The following is a 15,928-nucleotide window of genomic DNA, read 5'->3' as shown; positions in this document are numbered from 1 at the left end:
ACCAGGGCCATGGAACAAAGCTGAAAGCAAAGAGATTCAAGATGGAAGAAGGGTATTCATCATCCCATACACTCCATTAGACTGCGAAATTTGCTACCACAGGACATGGTGAGAGCCACCAACAAAGATGGTTTTAGAATAGGATTGGAGAAGGTGATGGAGGATACAGCAATTGGTGGCTACTGGTAATGAGGGCTACATAGTGACCAGTTTACTTGAACTCACCACTTGCCAAGCTCTCTCTCTCCTTCATTCCTTCCCTTTCATTCAGGAAGATATCTTCCTAAATACAAGTTTCTTCATTGCCCTTTTGATTTCTTCACTTCTCAAGGAATAGATGATGGGGTTTAGTGCAGGGGTGATAGCTGTGTAGAAAATGGACATCACCTTCTGAACCGAGTTGGTTGTGGCTGGCTGCAAGTATATGAGGACACAAGGGACGTAGAGAGTCAAGACCACGATGAGGTGGGCTGTGCAGGTGGAGAAAGCTTTTCTCTTTCCTTCCTCCGAGCGCATCTTTAGTATGGTGGCAACAATATGTGCATAGGAGCCCGCGATCAAGATGAAGCAACAGAGGGCAACCACACCAACATTGATCATGATGACAACTTTGTTTATCGATGTGTCAGCACAGGCCACTTTGAGCAAAGGTGGGACATCACAGAAGTAGTGCTCAAGCTCATAAGGGCCACAGTAAGGGAGACGGAAAGTGAGGACGGTCTGAATAGTAGAATGGATGGTCCCGACGAGGCACGTTCCAGCTATGAACTGGGCACAAACCATTTTGCTCATAATGGAAGAGTAGCGAAGGGGGTTGCATATGGCCACATAACGATCAAAGGCCATGACAGTGAGGAGAAAGCCCTCTGTGCCCCCACAGAAGTGGAAGAAGTAAAGCTGAGCCACACAGCTCTGATAAGAGATGCTTTGAGAGCCATTGATGAAGCCAGCCATCATCTTCGGAACGGTGGTAGTGGAGTAACACACATCTAGGAGGGACAGTTCAGAGAGGAAGTAGTACATAGGGGAGTGGAGCTGAGGACTGAGGCGGATTGTGAAGAGTATGACGGCATTCCCGAGCAACGTCAAGAGGTAGATGGCAAGAAAGAGAGTGAAAAAGATCTGAAGACCCTGGACTTCAGAGAAACCCAGGAGAGTGAATTTAATCACAAGAGTGAAGTTGTCTTTCTCCATCTACCTTCAATTGATTGTTGTGGTTGTTAATGGCACACACCTGAATGTGGGAAGAAAATGAGAATTTTGAGGAGGGGAAGAAGAGGAGGAGAAACTAATCAGTCCATTTTGATTTATCTCCATTTCATTTTTTCCAATCAGTTTGCCACATTTCCACATCAATTTACATTTTTAAAAAATCCTCATGGAAATTCACCAGCATTTCTCCCAATATAGTCAGAATTCTACATGCAATTTTGGCTAATAGACACATTTTGGCAAATAATTTTGCCTAACATAATGCATTCTGTATATTGATTTCACTAATATATGCATTTCTATGCACTCTTCCCCCTAATATGTGCATTTTTGTACACAGCATTTGCTTAGAGAGCAGCATTGTGAAATACAGAGAATAGCCAATTTTGATGGGTAGCTATGTTTTTGTTCACTTTTTATTTCAGGAAGTTGAAACTAGGCAGGTTTGCTTCTCTGTTCTTCCAACACCCACTTCCCACAGCATAGTCTCCCTAATCAAATTAGGAGCAATATGCAGATCAGGTGTGTTCTCACCCTGAAATATCTGGGTTGAGGAGATAGCCCTCTTGAAGTCATACTGAGCTATGAGAACATCGATTCTTAACTATGGACCTTTTCAATCGGCAGTATTTGAACTTACCTGAACCACAAATAAGCGGGCAAAAATCAGTTGCATTGGCCTTCAAATGCAGAACATAGCTGTATCTCTCTGGCAGAAGATCTCCCTGTTTTTATAAGAGCTCTGGGATGTCTCCAGACAATGACTCTTGCATCAAAGTCAATACGTGATCTACAAGAACATGAGTCCCTCAACTATGGAAATTTCCAGTTGGAAGGATTTGAACTGTTGGTAAAACTGAATGTCAGATTAGTTGTATTCACATGCACAATATTCTTGCATCTTGCAAATACTCTGACAAATAGATCTCCCTGTCTTTTTAGAGAGGGTTGATCCAAGTCAATGACCCATGCAGCTTCCTTAGCTGCCTTGAGAAGGAGCCAGTGTTTGCATCTTCTTCAGAAGTTGCAAGACGCTTCAACGAGAAGCTCAAGAATGTACAAGGACAAAACAAATGTCTTCCTCAGCCACATTTCAAGGTCGGTTTGAGTACACCAGCTGGGGGAGTTATGAACCCTCTTCTCACCATATCTCTGGTTCTTATTCATCATGGGAGTCGAGAATTCTCCCCAAGCATATTTTGACATCAGTTTGGTGACTCCAAGGAAAAGTACCTTAAAGGATCTACACACCAAGTTTAATGAGCAATTACTGGTGTTTGCATCATTTGTGCAGAATAATAACTACCAGTGAGAAATGAGAGTTTTGTTGTATTTGTTTCCATGCAGTATTTTATCTCTCCAAAGGACTTCTGATTTCATCAGATACCTGGTCTTACTACATTCGGTCATAAAATACAACAAATAACATTTTAGAATGAGATCAGGTTTAATAACAGAAAAATAAAGTGGTTTTTTTTTCATTTTCTATTTTTTGGATAATTTTATTGTTTATTTAACATAATTGTTACAAAATATAAGCAAAATGTTACAAATACATACATACATATATATTTCAAATAAGCACATATATATGAAAAAAGGAACAAAAGAGAAGAAACGAAGAAAGGAAAAAAGAAGAAAAAATAAAGAGGGGGGAGGAGAAGAAGAAATGTTGGTTCCTGATGTTTGGGTTATTCCTTCAGAGAAGCTGAGTATGGCTGGCTTAAAATGGTTCTGTTATTTCTTTCTGTCAAGGTCATGCTATAATAATAAGGCCAGAAGGTGCCTGGGTTTCACCTTTCTATCTCTCTTTCCTTCTGGTATGGTGTTCTGTATATAGTATGCTTACTTAGTGTTAAGGTTTCAGTCTTATTATAAGTTACTGTAAGTTAACTTAAACTAAGTCTGCTGCAACTGGATTTCTTACGGACAGTGCCAATCCTGAATGTACAGTGGTACCTCGGGTTAAGAACTTAATTCGTTCTGGAGGTCTGTTCTTAACCTGAAACTGTTCTTAACCTGAAGCACCACTTTAGCTAATGGGGTCTCCTGCTGCCACTGTGCCACTGCTGTACGATTTCTGTTCTCATCCCGAAGCAAAGTTCTTAACCCAAGAAGCCTAGAATAAAATTTAAGATATTAACTGATGCCAAGGAAAGAGGTGGATTTGCCCTGCCAGACTTTAAACTTTATTATGAATCAGCAGCTTTTTGCTGGCTGAAAGAATGGCTACTTCTTGAAAACACAGACATTTTGGATCTAGAAGGTTTTAACAATGTATTTGGATGGCATGCATATTTATGGTATGATAAGGTCAAAGCACACAAAGCATTCAAAAACCATATTGTTAGGAAAGCATTGTTTAATGTTTGGATAAGATACAAAGACTTATTGGAAAATAAAACCCCAAGGTGGCTATCACCAATGGAAGCAAAAGCTCTGAAAAGGCTCAATATGGAGGCCAAATGGCCGACATATTGGGAAATTTTGGAGCAAGAAGGAGATAAATTGAAATTGCAGAGTTTTGAAAAATTAAAAAATAAAGTGAGAGATTGGCTCCACTACTATCAGATAATGGAGGCATATAATTAGGATAAGAAAATAGGCTTCCAAGTGGAAAAGTCAAAATTAGAAACAGAATTGTTAGAACCCAAAACTAAAAATTTGTCAAGAATGTATAACTTGCTGTTGAAATGGAATACTCAGGATGAAACGGTGAAATCTGCTATGATTAAATGGGCACAAGATGTTGGACATAATATTATGTTCGCTGACTGGGAACAGTTATGGACCACAGGTATGAAGTTTACGGCATGTAATGCCTTAAGAGAGAATATTATGAAAATGATATACAGGTGGTACATGACCCCAGTCAAGCTTGCAAAAATTTATCATTTGCCCGACAATAAATGTTGGAAATGTAAAGAAACTGAAGGTACATTCTTTCACCTTTGGTGGACGTGCCCAAAGATTAAGGCTTTCTGGGAAATGATATATAATGAACTGAAAAAGGTATTTAAATATACCTTTCTGAAGAAACCAGAGGCCTTTCTCTTGGGCATTGTCGGCCAACTGGTGCTAAAGAAGGACAGAACTTTTTTCATGTATGCTACAACAGCAGCAAGAATACTTATTGCAAAGTATTGGAAGACACAAGATTTACCCACTTTGGAAGAATGGCAGATGAAGGTGATTGACTACATGGAATTGGCGGAAATGACCGGCAGAATCCGAGACCAGGGAGAAGAATCGGTGAAAGAAGACTGGAAAAAATTTAAGGACTATTTACAGAAATATTGCAAAATTAAGGAACTTTAGAAGGATGTTGGATAGAAACTAAGAGGTTTTTAGCTGTAATGCTTTAAGAGATATGGGGGAAAAAAAAGGTTAACAATTGGGTAAAAGATTAATGGTAAGGATTTGCTGAACCAACAAATGGAACTGGAATACAAAGAAGGGAGGTATGAGGAGGTCCTGTTTTATTTTGTATGTTTTTTCTTATTTTCTACTTTTTTGCTGTACTTTATACTTTTTTCTTTGTTTTGTATAATTTTGTGAAACTTTAATAAATATCATTATTAAAAAAAAAAGCAAAGTTCTTAACCCGAGGTACTATTTCTAGGTTAGTGGAGTCTGTAACCTGAAGCGTATGTAACCTGAAGCGTATGTAACCCGAGGTACCACTGTATTGGATTTGTGACCATTTGCCTTCAGTAGCCATAAAGCTCTGCTGAATGAAATATTAATTGCCTCTGGTCTATTTGGGGGGAATCCTGCAGCTAAGTTTTTACTCTGCTAACTATACGTTGGAGTTCTCCTCTGGATCAATATGAGTAGTATTCATGGCACGACTATCCCCCACATATAGACATAGGATTGTATCTAACAAAGTTATGCTCAGAATAGACCCATTGAAAATATTGGAGCAAATATAGACATGTCCATTAAGAACATAACATCAGAAGACCACTACTGGATCACGCCCAAGGCCCAGCTAGCCCAACATCCTGTTCTCACAATGGCAAACCAATAACCCACAGGAAGATCTATGCGCAACAGCAACTCTCCCCACTTGTGATTCCCAGCAACTGGCATCCAGAGGTTCTACTCTGAGCAAGATTAGCAGTGGCTACAACTCATAGAGGTACAATTCATCCCAGCTCATGGTGCTTCTGTCTACAGAAGCTGCATTGCTGTCCTTCAAGAAAACACCTTCTTGAATGCCAGTTTCTTCACCATCTTCTTGATTTCTTCATTTCTCAAGGTGTAGATGATGGGGTTCAGGGCAGGTGTCACAGATGTGTAAAAGAGGGCCACAATGTTCAGGGCAGAGTGGTTGGTGGATGGCTGCATGTAAATGAATATGCAAGGGCCATAAAGGAGGAGGACTACAGTGAGGTGAGACGCGCAGGTGGAGAAGGCCTTCCTCTTCCCTTCCTCGGAGCGCATCTTGAGAATTGTGGTGGCAATGCGGATATAAGAACCAAGGATCAAAGCAAAGCTGCTCAGTGCCACAACACCAATGTTCACTGTGACCACGGTCTCATTCAGAGAGGTTTCTGCACAGGCTACCTTCAGTAAGGGCGGGACATCACAGAAATAGTGGTCAAGTTTGTAAGGCCCACAGTAAGGGAGGCGAAACGTGAGCACAGTCTGAAGAGTCGAATGAAGTGCCCCCACCAGGCAGGTTGCAGTCACCAGTCTGATGCAAGACACGTTGTTCATGATCCCAGAGTAGCGGAGAGGGTCACAGATGGCCACATAGCGGTCATATGCCATGACAGTGAGCAGGAAACACTCGGTGCCTCCAAAGAAGTGGAAGGCATAGAGCTGAGCCACACAGCCCTCAAAGGAAATGGCTTGGGAACCAGTCAGGAAGCTGGTCAGCATCTTGGGCACGGTGGTGCTGGAATAAAGCACATCCAGGATGGAAAGCTCGCCAAGAAAATAGTACATGGGGGAATGGAGCACAGGGCTGAACCAGATGGTGAGGAATATGAGGATGTTTCCGAGAAGAGTCAACATGTAGATGAAAAGAAAGAGCAGGAAAAAGAGGAGCTGGAGCTCCAGAACATCAGAAAACCCAGAGAGAGTGAACTGAATCCCCACAGTCAGGTTGGGTTTCTTCATCTAATAGTGGTTGTGTTCCAGATCATGGGAGCCTAAGTAAGAAGGTATAGCACCTAAGCAAGAAGATCAAACAAAAGCAGAAATTCTTCTCTTCCCCCACAGCTGCCATTAGAAAAAACGGAGAAAGAAATGTTAAATACACATCACTATGCAATCCCTTTAATGAGCACTGGACAGAACACAATGAGCAGGATTTAATAAGCAGAAATATTGGATGTACATTTGATGGATGAGATGGGGTGGAGGCAAGCACGAGGATGGAAGTGGATTGGGTGTTCGGTGATAGTAGAAGTGCTGGCAAATTGAGGATAGGCTACTTCTAGAAATGGAGGAGAAACCTACCTAATTTACATTTCCCAGCACAACTCACAAACCAAAATGCAGCCATTCATTCAAAATTCTCACTTCTCTGAATTTTGCAATGCAGTTAGATTCGCCATACATCAGAAAAATTCTCGACATGTCCTAGTTTTCGGGTGTAAAAATGGTGTCAGGGGGGGATTTTTGCAGAATTGGGAAAATGTCTGGGAAAGTGTTATGGCAAAAGCAGCGGAAACAGCTCCAAAAGCTAAAAATCACTATGGGGGGGTTCCCCAGCAATTTTGGTTTGTTCCCCCAAAAAACTCAGCAAAAACTCAGGAATTTTACTTTTTTGAAATATGGCAACCCTAAATACTGCCATGTAATGTGTACAACAATGCACATGCTAGGTTAACATGTGCATTAAAATATATATATTAGTGAAAATAACCTACAAAAATGCATTATATTAGGGGAAATGGCTTGCAGATATGTTTATACTGAGGGAAACTGCTATGGGTTTTTGCTAAAGGAGCTGAGAGTTGTTAGGAGACCCTTGTTCCCCTCACAGAGCTACACTTCCCAGCGTTCCCTGGGATTGAGTGTTAAACCCCTCTGTGCAGATGGGGCCTCAGAGTAGATCATTCTGGGCTAGATGGATCAATGTGCTTCTGACGCAGTAGAAGGCAGCATCATGTGTTCACATGAGTCCAAGCCATTTTTTTGCAAGTAAATCCAGATTTGAGTGAAGGCTCCGGCAATAGAATTCCCCAGCATTGTCACAGAAGCAATAGGTGCATAGGTACCGCTCCAGCAGGAAGGTAAATGGCGTTTCCGTGCACTGCTCTGGTTCGCCAAAAGCGGCTTAGTCATGCTGGCCACATGACCTGGCTCCCTCGGCCAATAAAACGAGATGAGCGCCACAACCCCAGAGTCGGCCATGACCGGACCTAATGGTCAGGGGTCCCTTTACCTTTACCTTATGCTTAAAACCCCTTTCAAACTATCTCTGAACCGCACTTGATGAACAAACATTAGTTTTGCACCCCTATGTTAACGCAAAAACAAACTTGATTCTGATTTACAATACTCATTTTGTCAGAGTAAAACAAAACAAAAAACAAAACAAAACAAAACAAAACAAAACAAAACAAAACAAAACAAAACAAAACAAAACAAATATGTTGAAGAGTCATCCAAGCTACCTTTCCTCCAAAGGGCTACAGAAATTCAACCATGGGTGCATCTGATATCAAGGCCTTTGAAGGTCCCTTCTACATTTTAATCCATTGCAGCTGATTGCTTTATCGTCATGAAGGAATTTATGGAGACTCCTGTTGTGCATCTTGAACATGGGCAGGATGGAAAGAGAAAACATTTTATAAACATTCTGTAACCCCAGGGAGACAACCAAATAATTCCCCTAAGAGTGCAGGTGCTGAAACGCAGGCAAACATGTGTTCATAAAATATATTGATTTATTTCCCTTGCTATTTCCTAAGCAAGGGACAGGATTAATGTTGCAATAAGAGGCAGTGGCATAGCGTGGGGGGTGCCAGGGGGGCCGGCCGCACCGGGCGCAACATGGGCGGGGGGCGCGCTCACACTAGCAGCTCTCTGCCCCTACTAAAATCCATGGGTTAGGGAGCCCGCGCTCGCTCGGCTTGGTGAGGAGGTCGCGGAAGGGGGAGAGCGAAGCCTTCTGCCGCGGGCAAAAAAAGGAGAGGAAGCCGGGTGGGCGGGCGGGCGGGCTGGCTGGCGGGGGTCTGGCTGCGCCTGCTGCTGCCGGTGCAGGGCAAGGCAAGCAGAGCGAGGAGGAGAGAGAGGGGAAGGGGGGGGGAAGCAGCTAGGAAATGCTGCGGTGTGGAGGAGGAATCAATTAAGGAGAGAAAGCGAAAAGCCTTGGAGAAAGGGAAAAAAGGAAAGAAAAGAGGCAGCTCCAGGAGAGCGCGGGGGAAAGAGAAGCCTCGCAGCTGCTGCTGCTTGGGAGAGCAAATTACTGTACTTGCCTTGCCCCGGGTTAGGGGGCGCAAATTATTTGCCTTGCCCCGGGTTAGGGGGCGCAAATTACTTGCCTTGCCCCGGGTGCTGATAACCCACGCTACGCCGCTGATAAGAGGGGGTTCATAGGGAGTGGACTGTAGGTTCATTCATTATCTAAGATTCTGTAGTGTGACAAATATGTTTACATTGGCAGTTCCCCTTCTGCCAGTGCTTTTCTTCTAGGAAAACAGTGCCAGTACTCACCATGAAGTTGTTACACTAAGTGCCACATTTTAAATCAGTGCTTTTCACCCAGGAAAACAGGTGCCGGTACTACATAACCTTGAGTACCATCAGAAAAAAACACTGCCTACTGCTTATACGCCATAGACTCCAAAAGCACTGCACAATTGATATTCTCCCCTGTAATTATTAAAATTACAATAATCAGTTCACCTGGCCAAGGCTCCAGAAGTCAGAGTGGAAAAAAGATCAACAGGCAAGCCTGAAATGATTATAAGCTCCCCAGTGCTTCATAGGCAGCTATGGTAAGGGAGGAGAGAGAGGCTGGGCTTTGTTACCTATCAGTTATCAGTTTCCCCCTTTCATATCAAATCACTGTATCTTGTTTGGCATCTGAGGATTTCTGTTGTGACAGTCTTTAAGTTGACAATAAGGTGAATACGTGCCCCTTACAGTGCCAAATTGACAGAGTCAGCTGCTACCCAATTTGTCTTGTTCAGATCAGGTGGAGGAGAGGAATAATACTGTAGAGAGAAGCAGGGGAGTCCATGCACACAAGGGAATTTGCAATCAGGATGTTGCTCCTGCTGCTTCTGCTGCTCCCCAATATAGTGTCCCAAGGACAAAGCGCTCAATGCGCAACAAATAATCCTGTTCATGTTCCACACGAGTGGTATGAGCCAGGTGACCTGGTCATTGGTGCAATGGCATCTCATATCTGTTATATCGTCCCCAATTTATCCTTCAATATACACCCTTCCCAAGCCTTCATTTATAAGCCAATGTAAGTAACCAGTATTTTTTGTATTTTTTTTATTCCTTAAATGTTGTATCTGACTTAAAATAACTTGAATTGATTTAGAATGAAAGCTTTAGAACTTTGTTTTTTAGAAATCTCCAGGCACACAGGCACTTTAGTATATTCTTCTGACACAGCTGTATACTACAGTGGTACCTCTGGTTGTGAACGGGATCCGTTCTGGAGGCCCTTTTGCAACATGAAAAGCCTGCCGTATCTGCGCAGGTGCATGGTGCGATTTGGCGCTTGTGCGCTTGTGCGAGCGGAGAAACCCGGAAGTAACCCTTTCCGGTACTTCCAGGTCGCCACGGGACACAACCTGAAAAACAGATCATGAAGCAAAAGTAACATGAGGTATGACTGTATTGTCTAAAAAATCTATAAACCTTTCTGGTTGTGTCCTCTCTTTACAGAAAGGCAAGTGAATCTCTCATTTTTAGATTATGCGCACTCTGTAATTTTCCCACTAAACAGTAACTCAATTCATTTGCAGAGTGATGACAAAGTTTTACCAGCACATCCTTGCTTTGGTCTTTGCTGTTGATGAGATCAACGAGAATCCCAGGATGTTGCCCAATGTCTCTCTGGGATTCCACATCTATGATATTTATTATGATTCAAAGATGAGCTACCGAACCACCCTGGACCTGATCTTTAAATCACGTCACTTTATTCCCAACTACAGGTGTGGCGTCCAGAAAAATGTCATAGGAGTCATTGGGGGACTTAGTTCTGATACCTCCTGGTGCATGGCAAACGTCTTAGGTCTTTTCAAGATTCCACAGGTAGAATATGGATTTTGAACAGAAAAGAAAAAACTATTCATGCCATATTCACTGAAATAAAAACCCCACACATACACTAAGTAAAAGAACATAAGGTTGACCACCCCAAACCCACACTCCTCTCCCCGCCTATTTTCTTCCCAGTCCTATACTGCATATAAAACAAATGTAACTGATCTATAGAAAGCACAACATGAAGAAAGAGACAATGTGCTTTTGTAAATGAGGAAAATCTTTAATAAAAAAATATTTTAAAAAGACAAATGCATAAATAATTCACAAGACGTTAACTAATAAAGTTCCTCCCATTAAAAATCAAGATATTCCATTCCTAGGGAACTAGGATGTTATTCAGCATTATTAATTTTCAGAAGCTAATTGAAAACACTGTTTATTGTTATTGTTCCAGCATTTGGAACAATATAATTATATAGTGGTGTCAGTATTGGGCTGTTCTCCTGCATTGTTGGATTTCATTCTTTGTTGTTTTAACCTTGGCTGAAAGTGTTTGGTATGGCATTTCTGTATTTTACTGATATTTTATATGATGTGGTTGATTCTGCTCAGAGAAGAATAACATATACAATCGAATGGAGATCTTCAGGATTCCCCAAGATATCTTCCCGAGAGACTTATAAGTAGATAGAGAATCAACCTCCCTCTACAATCGCTATAAAGGTTAGAGAGCAAAAAAGCATGATCAACAATTTCTATTGCTCCACCTCCACCTTTTTTTTTTTTGTTGTTGAGTCATCCACCTAGCAGTATATTAACATGAGCCATGATAAATGCTACCCTGCTCTTGGAGACTATCAATGTGTACAAGTATGAAGATCTGATGATGCCATAATAATAATAATAATAATAATAATAATAATAATAATAATTTATGCAGAAAACATTGAGCAAGATTGTCTTTGTTATCTATGCAAATTGAGGTTGGTGCTGTCCCCAAACTTTGTACAGTAGGGATTCAGAGGTTTTCTATTGATATTCAAAGAAATGTGATTAACATGAGTATTTTTTTGCCGTTGGATATGGTTGCCTTTTCCCTTCTCTAGATTTCATATGGTTCATTTGAACAAGGCATAAATGATCAAACCAAGATCCCTTCTTCCTACCGCATGGTCCCCAATGAAGACCTTCAGTATCAGGGAATAATCCAGTTACTTCTGCATTTTGGATGGAAATGGGTTGGGCTCATGACTACAGCTGATGAAGCTGGTGAACATTTCTTACAGACAATTGAACCCATGTTTTTCAAGAATGGAATCTGTTCAGCATTCACAGAAAGAGTTGAACTCAATCTGCATTATAATGGTAACTTACTAAAAATGCTGTATGACTCAAGGATTTTATTACCAACTTTCAAAACCAGCAAAGCCAGTGCAGTTCTTGTATATGGAGAAAGTAGATTTAATATATGGTTGTCAAGTGCTTTAAACATAATGGAGTTCACTCCGCTACTATTTCCTCAAAAGAAGTCACGTGAAGGAAAAGTATGGATTACAACAGCCCAACTTGATTTCATATTATATAGCCTTCAAAAAAAATTAAATGTTAACATACAAGTGCTCCATGGTGCTATATCCTTTGCAATTCACTCCAAGGAAATTCACAACTTTAAAGACTTTCTTCGGAGTATACGTCCTCATTGGGCAGAGAAAGATGGTTTTATCCAAGATTTCTGGGAAGATGCATTCAGTTGTTCACTTCCAAATTCCACTCTCTCAACATTCAACGATCACATGTGTACTGGAGAAGAAATGCTGGAGAGCCTCCCTGCACCATATTTTGAAATGAGCATGACCGGGCAAAGCTACAGTATCTATAACGCTGTCTATGCTTTGGCACATGCCTTAAATAGCAAGCAATTGGCTGGAGCGATCCACAAGTGTAGAGATGCTAAGGGGAAACTCTCTCCTCAATATGTAGAGCCATGGCAGGTAACATTCTCTCTTACAAAGCATTCACTTCATTGATCCATTATGTGAGTAAGCATTTAATTATCAGTAAAGAAATAACAGAGAAGGACTTGAGAAATTAGAAAGAGAATTAGAATATTTCCTATAATGATAGCAAACAGATTTTAGATGGCACAGACTTTCATAAGCAACAAACTTACAGATAGCTCACATTTTACAGGGGGCAGTTGCACATACAAGCAAAATCATTTAAAGCCAGACTAACCTCTAGAAAACCATTAAAAAAAATAAAATCTTAAGAATTGCTGTACTTACTGGCGAGGGACAAATGTGGCTCTTCATCTTCCTTCTCCCCCTCCTCTCCCTCACTGAATGATGCTTCAGATGCTACAAGGACCAAAGAGTTTGAGAGATAGCCAGAAGAATGCTTCGCCTGTTGCACAGGGCACAATTGTAGAGCTTTGCATTCAGTGAGACCACAGTCACACCCTTCTCCTTCTCATACATCTTGACAGCAGAAACTAATGAAAGGTCCAGTCAGATGTTCTCATATTCCATTCCTATGCTCAGGGAACATGATGTTTGAGAACATGAACATGAGAGCATGAGCTCTTACTTGACTTCTCAAAATCCTTCCCTTTCTTGGATCTTGACAATGGCAGGTCCCAAGCAAGCAGGTCTATATACTTAACTCTTTCACATTTATTTATAGAATTCTGTCAACTGTTGAATTTACAATGATTCATGTTTTCCTAGTTCCCATATGGGGAATTGAAACAAGGATGCTCTCCATTGTAAACTGAAGTGTTTAACTCTTAGAGGAAAGGGATTTAATACCATCTAGGAAAGCTCTTCAACAATCATAATCAGACTATTAGAATGCTGTATTGACCTTTTGATTCTCTTTCCACCTAGCTCCACTCATTCCTGCAGAGAATCTCGTTCAACAACAGTGCTGGAGATGAAATTAAATTCAATGAATATGGAGAGTTGGCAGCTGGCTTGGATATTACAAACTTGGTCACATTCCCAAATAGATCTTACATCAGAGTCAAAGTGGGAAGGTGGGACCCTCAGGCCCCTTCCGGCAAAGAGTTCGCCATTAATGAGAACAGAATTAAATGGCACAGAGACTTCACTGAGGTACAGAAATAACTGCACAGGCCATGAAATTCCATAATTAAGACTCCAGTGATGAGATAGAATCAAGGAGTATCCCAGACTTAAGAAGCTCTTGCTGCAGAGGTCAAATGTAGGAACCACCCATCCAAAGCATTTCTCTTCTATAGGCATTCAGCCCCCATCCCATCCATCACTGTCTTCAGACACTTGTCCAGCACCTTCACCACCTCCTCTCGTTCCAATGGAATGGAAAGGTAGAACTTCACATCAACAGCATCCAGATGATACCGTGAGCCAGATTCTAGGATATTATTCCTAACAGTTTCATTGATATAATAAATAGCACAGGAAACAGAATGGACCATAATGGGACACTACAACCCCAAAGCCATGGGGTGGTTTCCTAGTACTAGTTTCTCAAATGACCCTACAAGAAGTAACAGAAATAATTCACCCAAACCTTGTCTTCATATTAAACTCTTCCTATATCTTTGAATAGGTGCCACCTCTTTCTATATGTAATGACAACTGCCATCCTGGATACGGGAAGAAAAAGAAGGAAGGAAGGAAGTTTTGCTGTTATGATTGTGATCCATGTCCAGAAGGAATGATCTCAAATGAGAAAGGTGGGAGATGTCATCTTAGGATATACCAATTTATTTTAATAAGCTCTGAACTCTTTGGCAAACTTGTTGTCATTAAACTGATGGAGGAGGGAAGGCTTAACTTAAATAGATGTGTTATTCTCATTGTTTATAGTTAGTATCAATTTAATTCCATCCTTAAAACATATTAAAAATATTTTAAAATGGAAAGTCATCTATTTTACCTCCAACTTCTACAAAGTTAGGGTGGAATAGAAGTGGTGGTCTCTCCTGAAAGACTTAGGTTGTTTGACAAAAGGTTGAAAGTCCCATTAATCTTGCCTTTCTGGGCTCCAAAGATTTCTGCAGTAATGTATTTTTAATTTTGCTATGCACTACAAGTCGTTACAACAAAAAGAGAAGGGAACCAGTAAAAAAGATGTCACCCATGTAGAAAATTCCAGATTTCATACAGAAGTTCTTAAACATTTTGAGATAGAAAACACTATCCTAAAATTTCAATGAGGAAATCCTTAAGAATAGTATTGGATGCTTAAATTTGTCATGCATTCTTTGTTTGTTTTCAGACATGGAAACATGTGTCAGTTGCCCAGCAGATCAATTTCCAAAGAGCAGCCAGGATCTATGCATTCCTAAGATTCCAAACTTCCTAGCCTTTGATGAAACCTTGGCCATTGTTTCAACATCCTCTGCACTTTTATTCTCTCTGATCACAATTCTGGTGCTTGGCATCTTCATTAAGCATCGCAATACAGCCATAGTCAAAGCCAATAACAGAAGCCTCACCTATGGTCTCCTTATCTCCCTCCTCTTGTGTTTCCTCTCTTCTTTGTTGTTTATTGGAAAACCTAATAAGATGACTTGCTTTCTCCGGCAAAATGCTTTTGGCATTGTCTTCTCTGTGGCCCTCTCCAGCATCTTAGCCAAAACCATATTGGTGGTTTTGGCTTTCATGGCTACCAAACCAGGATCCAATATGAGGAAATGGGTAGGCAAAGAACTGGCTTATTCCATTGTCTTTTCCTGCTCCATTGTTCAAGTAGGGATCTGTGTTCTCTGGCTGGCAACCTCTCCCCCATTCCCAGATGTGGACATGCACTCAATGCCTGAAGAAATCATATTTCTATGTAATGAAGGGTCAGTCTCCATGTTCTATTGTGTTTTGGGTTACATGGGCTTCCTGGCCACTATCAGCTTCACGGTGGCCTTCCTAGCCAGGAAGTTGCCTGACGCTTTCAATGAAGCCAAGTTCATCACCTTCAGCATGCTGGTCTTCTGCAGTGTTTGGCTCTCCTTCATTCCAACCTACCTGAGCACCAGAGGAAAATACATGGTGGCTGTGGAGATCTTCTCCATCTTTGCTTCTGGTGCTGGGTTACTGGCTTGTATTTTTGCCCCTAAATGCTACATTATTGTGGTGAGGCCAGACCTGAACAACAGAGAGCAGCTAACACAAAGGAAGGTTTAAACGACAGAGGAATTTGTAGCTCTGTTGGTTCTTAGGTTACCGGGACTTGCTGGCAGGTATCACTTTCCCTGCTGTTTCCCCACCAAGACCTTACCAGAATATTGACTTTGTCTTCCTACTCTTCTCCTGCATTCATGTGGGTGCCCCACATTTCTGCTCAAGAGTCTCTGTGCCTTTCCTGAACAAATTTGGGGAAACCATAGGAAGCTGCCAAGAGAAGAGAGGAAGAAAACCACAGGAATACTGGAAACTGCCTAATTCTGAGTCAGACCATTTGTCTATCTAATGGGACTGTGGCTGCCTCAAAATTTTCTGGGGTTGTCCGGCAGTGGTGCATCAGGAAGGAACTAAACTCA

The 15,928-nt window shown here is 41.4% G+C and overlaps 3 protein-coding genes across 3 annotated transcripts; 1 reads left to right on the top strand and 2 right to left on the bottom strand.

The window, feature by feature from the left end:
* Positions 1 to 267: 267 nt before the first annotated feature.
* LOC308461710 (olfactory receptor 10G4-like) lies at positions 268 to 12,766 on the bottom strand (the record flags this gene model as incomplete). The annotated part of the gene is made up of 2 exons (XM_080978847.1): positions 12,693 to 12,766; positions 268 to 1,234 (listed from the first exon to the last, which is right to left on the bottom strand). Exon 2 carries the CDS (start codon positions 1,192 to 1,194, stop codon positions 268 to 270), a length of 927 nt encoding a protein of 308 aa, XP_080834973.1. The 5' UTR covers positions 1,195 to 1,234; positions 12,693 to 12,766.
* LOC308461709 (olfactory receptor 10G7-like) lies at positions 5,413 to 6,342 on the bottom strand (the record flags this gene model as incomplete). The annotated part of the gene is made up of 1 exon (XM_080978846.1): positions 5,413 to 6,342. One exon carries the CDS (start codon positions 6,340 to 6,342, stop codon positions 5,413 to 5,415), a length of 930 nt encoding a protein of 309 aa, XP_080834972.1.
* Positions 10,165 to 15,572, top strand: LOC308460932 (vomeronasal type-2 receptor 26-like; the record flags this gene model as incomplete). Its single annotated transcript, XM_080977470.1, has 4 exons — positions 10,165 to 10,452; positions 13,293 to 13,520; positions 13,999 to 14,125; positions 14,671 to 15,572. The coding sequence occupies 4 exons, from the start codon at positions 10,165 to 10,167 to the stop codon at positions 15,570 to 15,572; spliced, it is 1,545 nt and encodes a 514-aa protein (XP_080833596.1).
* Between the last annotated feature and the right edge of the window lie 356 nt (positions 15,573 to 15,928).

The sequence above is a fragment of the Podarcis pityusensis genome (genome assembly GCF_964106645.2).
Source record: "Podarcis pityusensis genome assembly, chromosome: 13".
NCBI lineage: Eukaryota > Metazoa > Chordata > Lepidosauria > Squamata > Lacertidae > Podarcis > Podarcis pityusensis.
The sequence above is the reverse complement of the archived record's forward strand: the minus strand, read 5'-3'. Positions and strand labels throughout refer to the sequence as shown.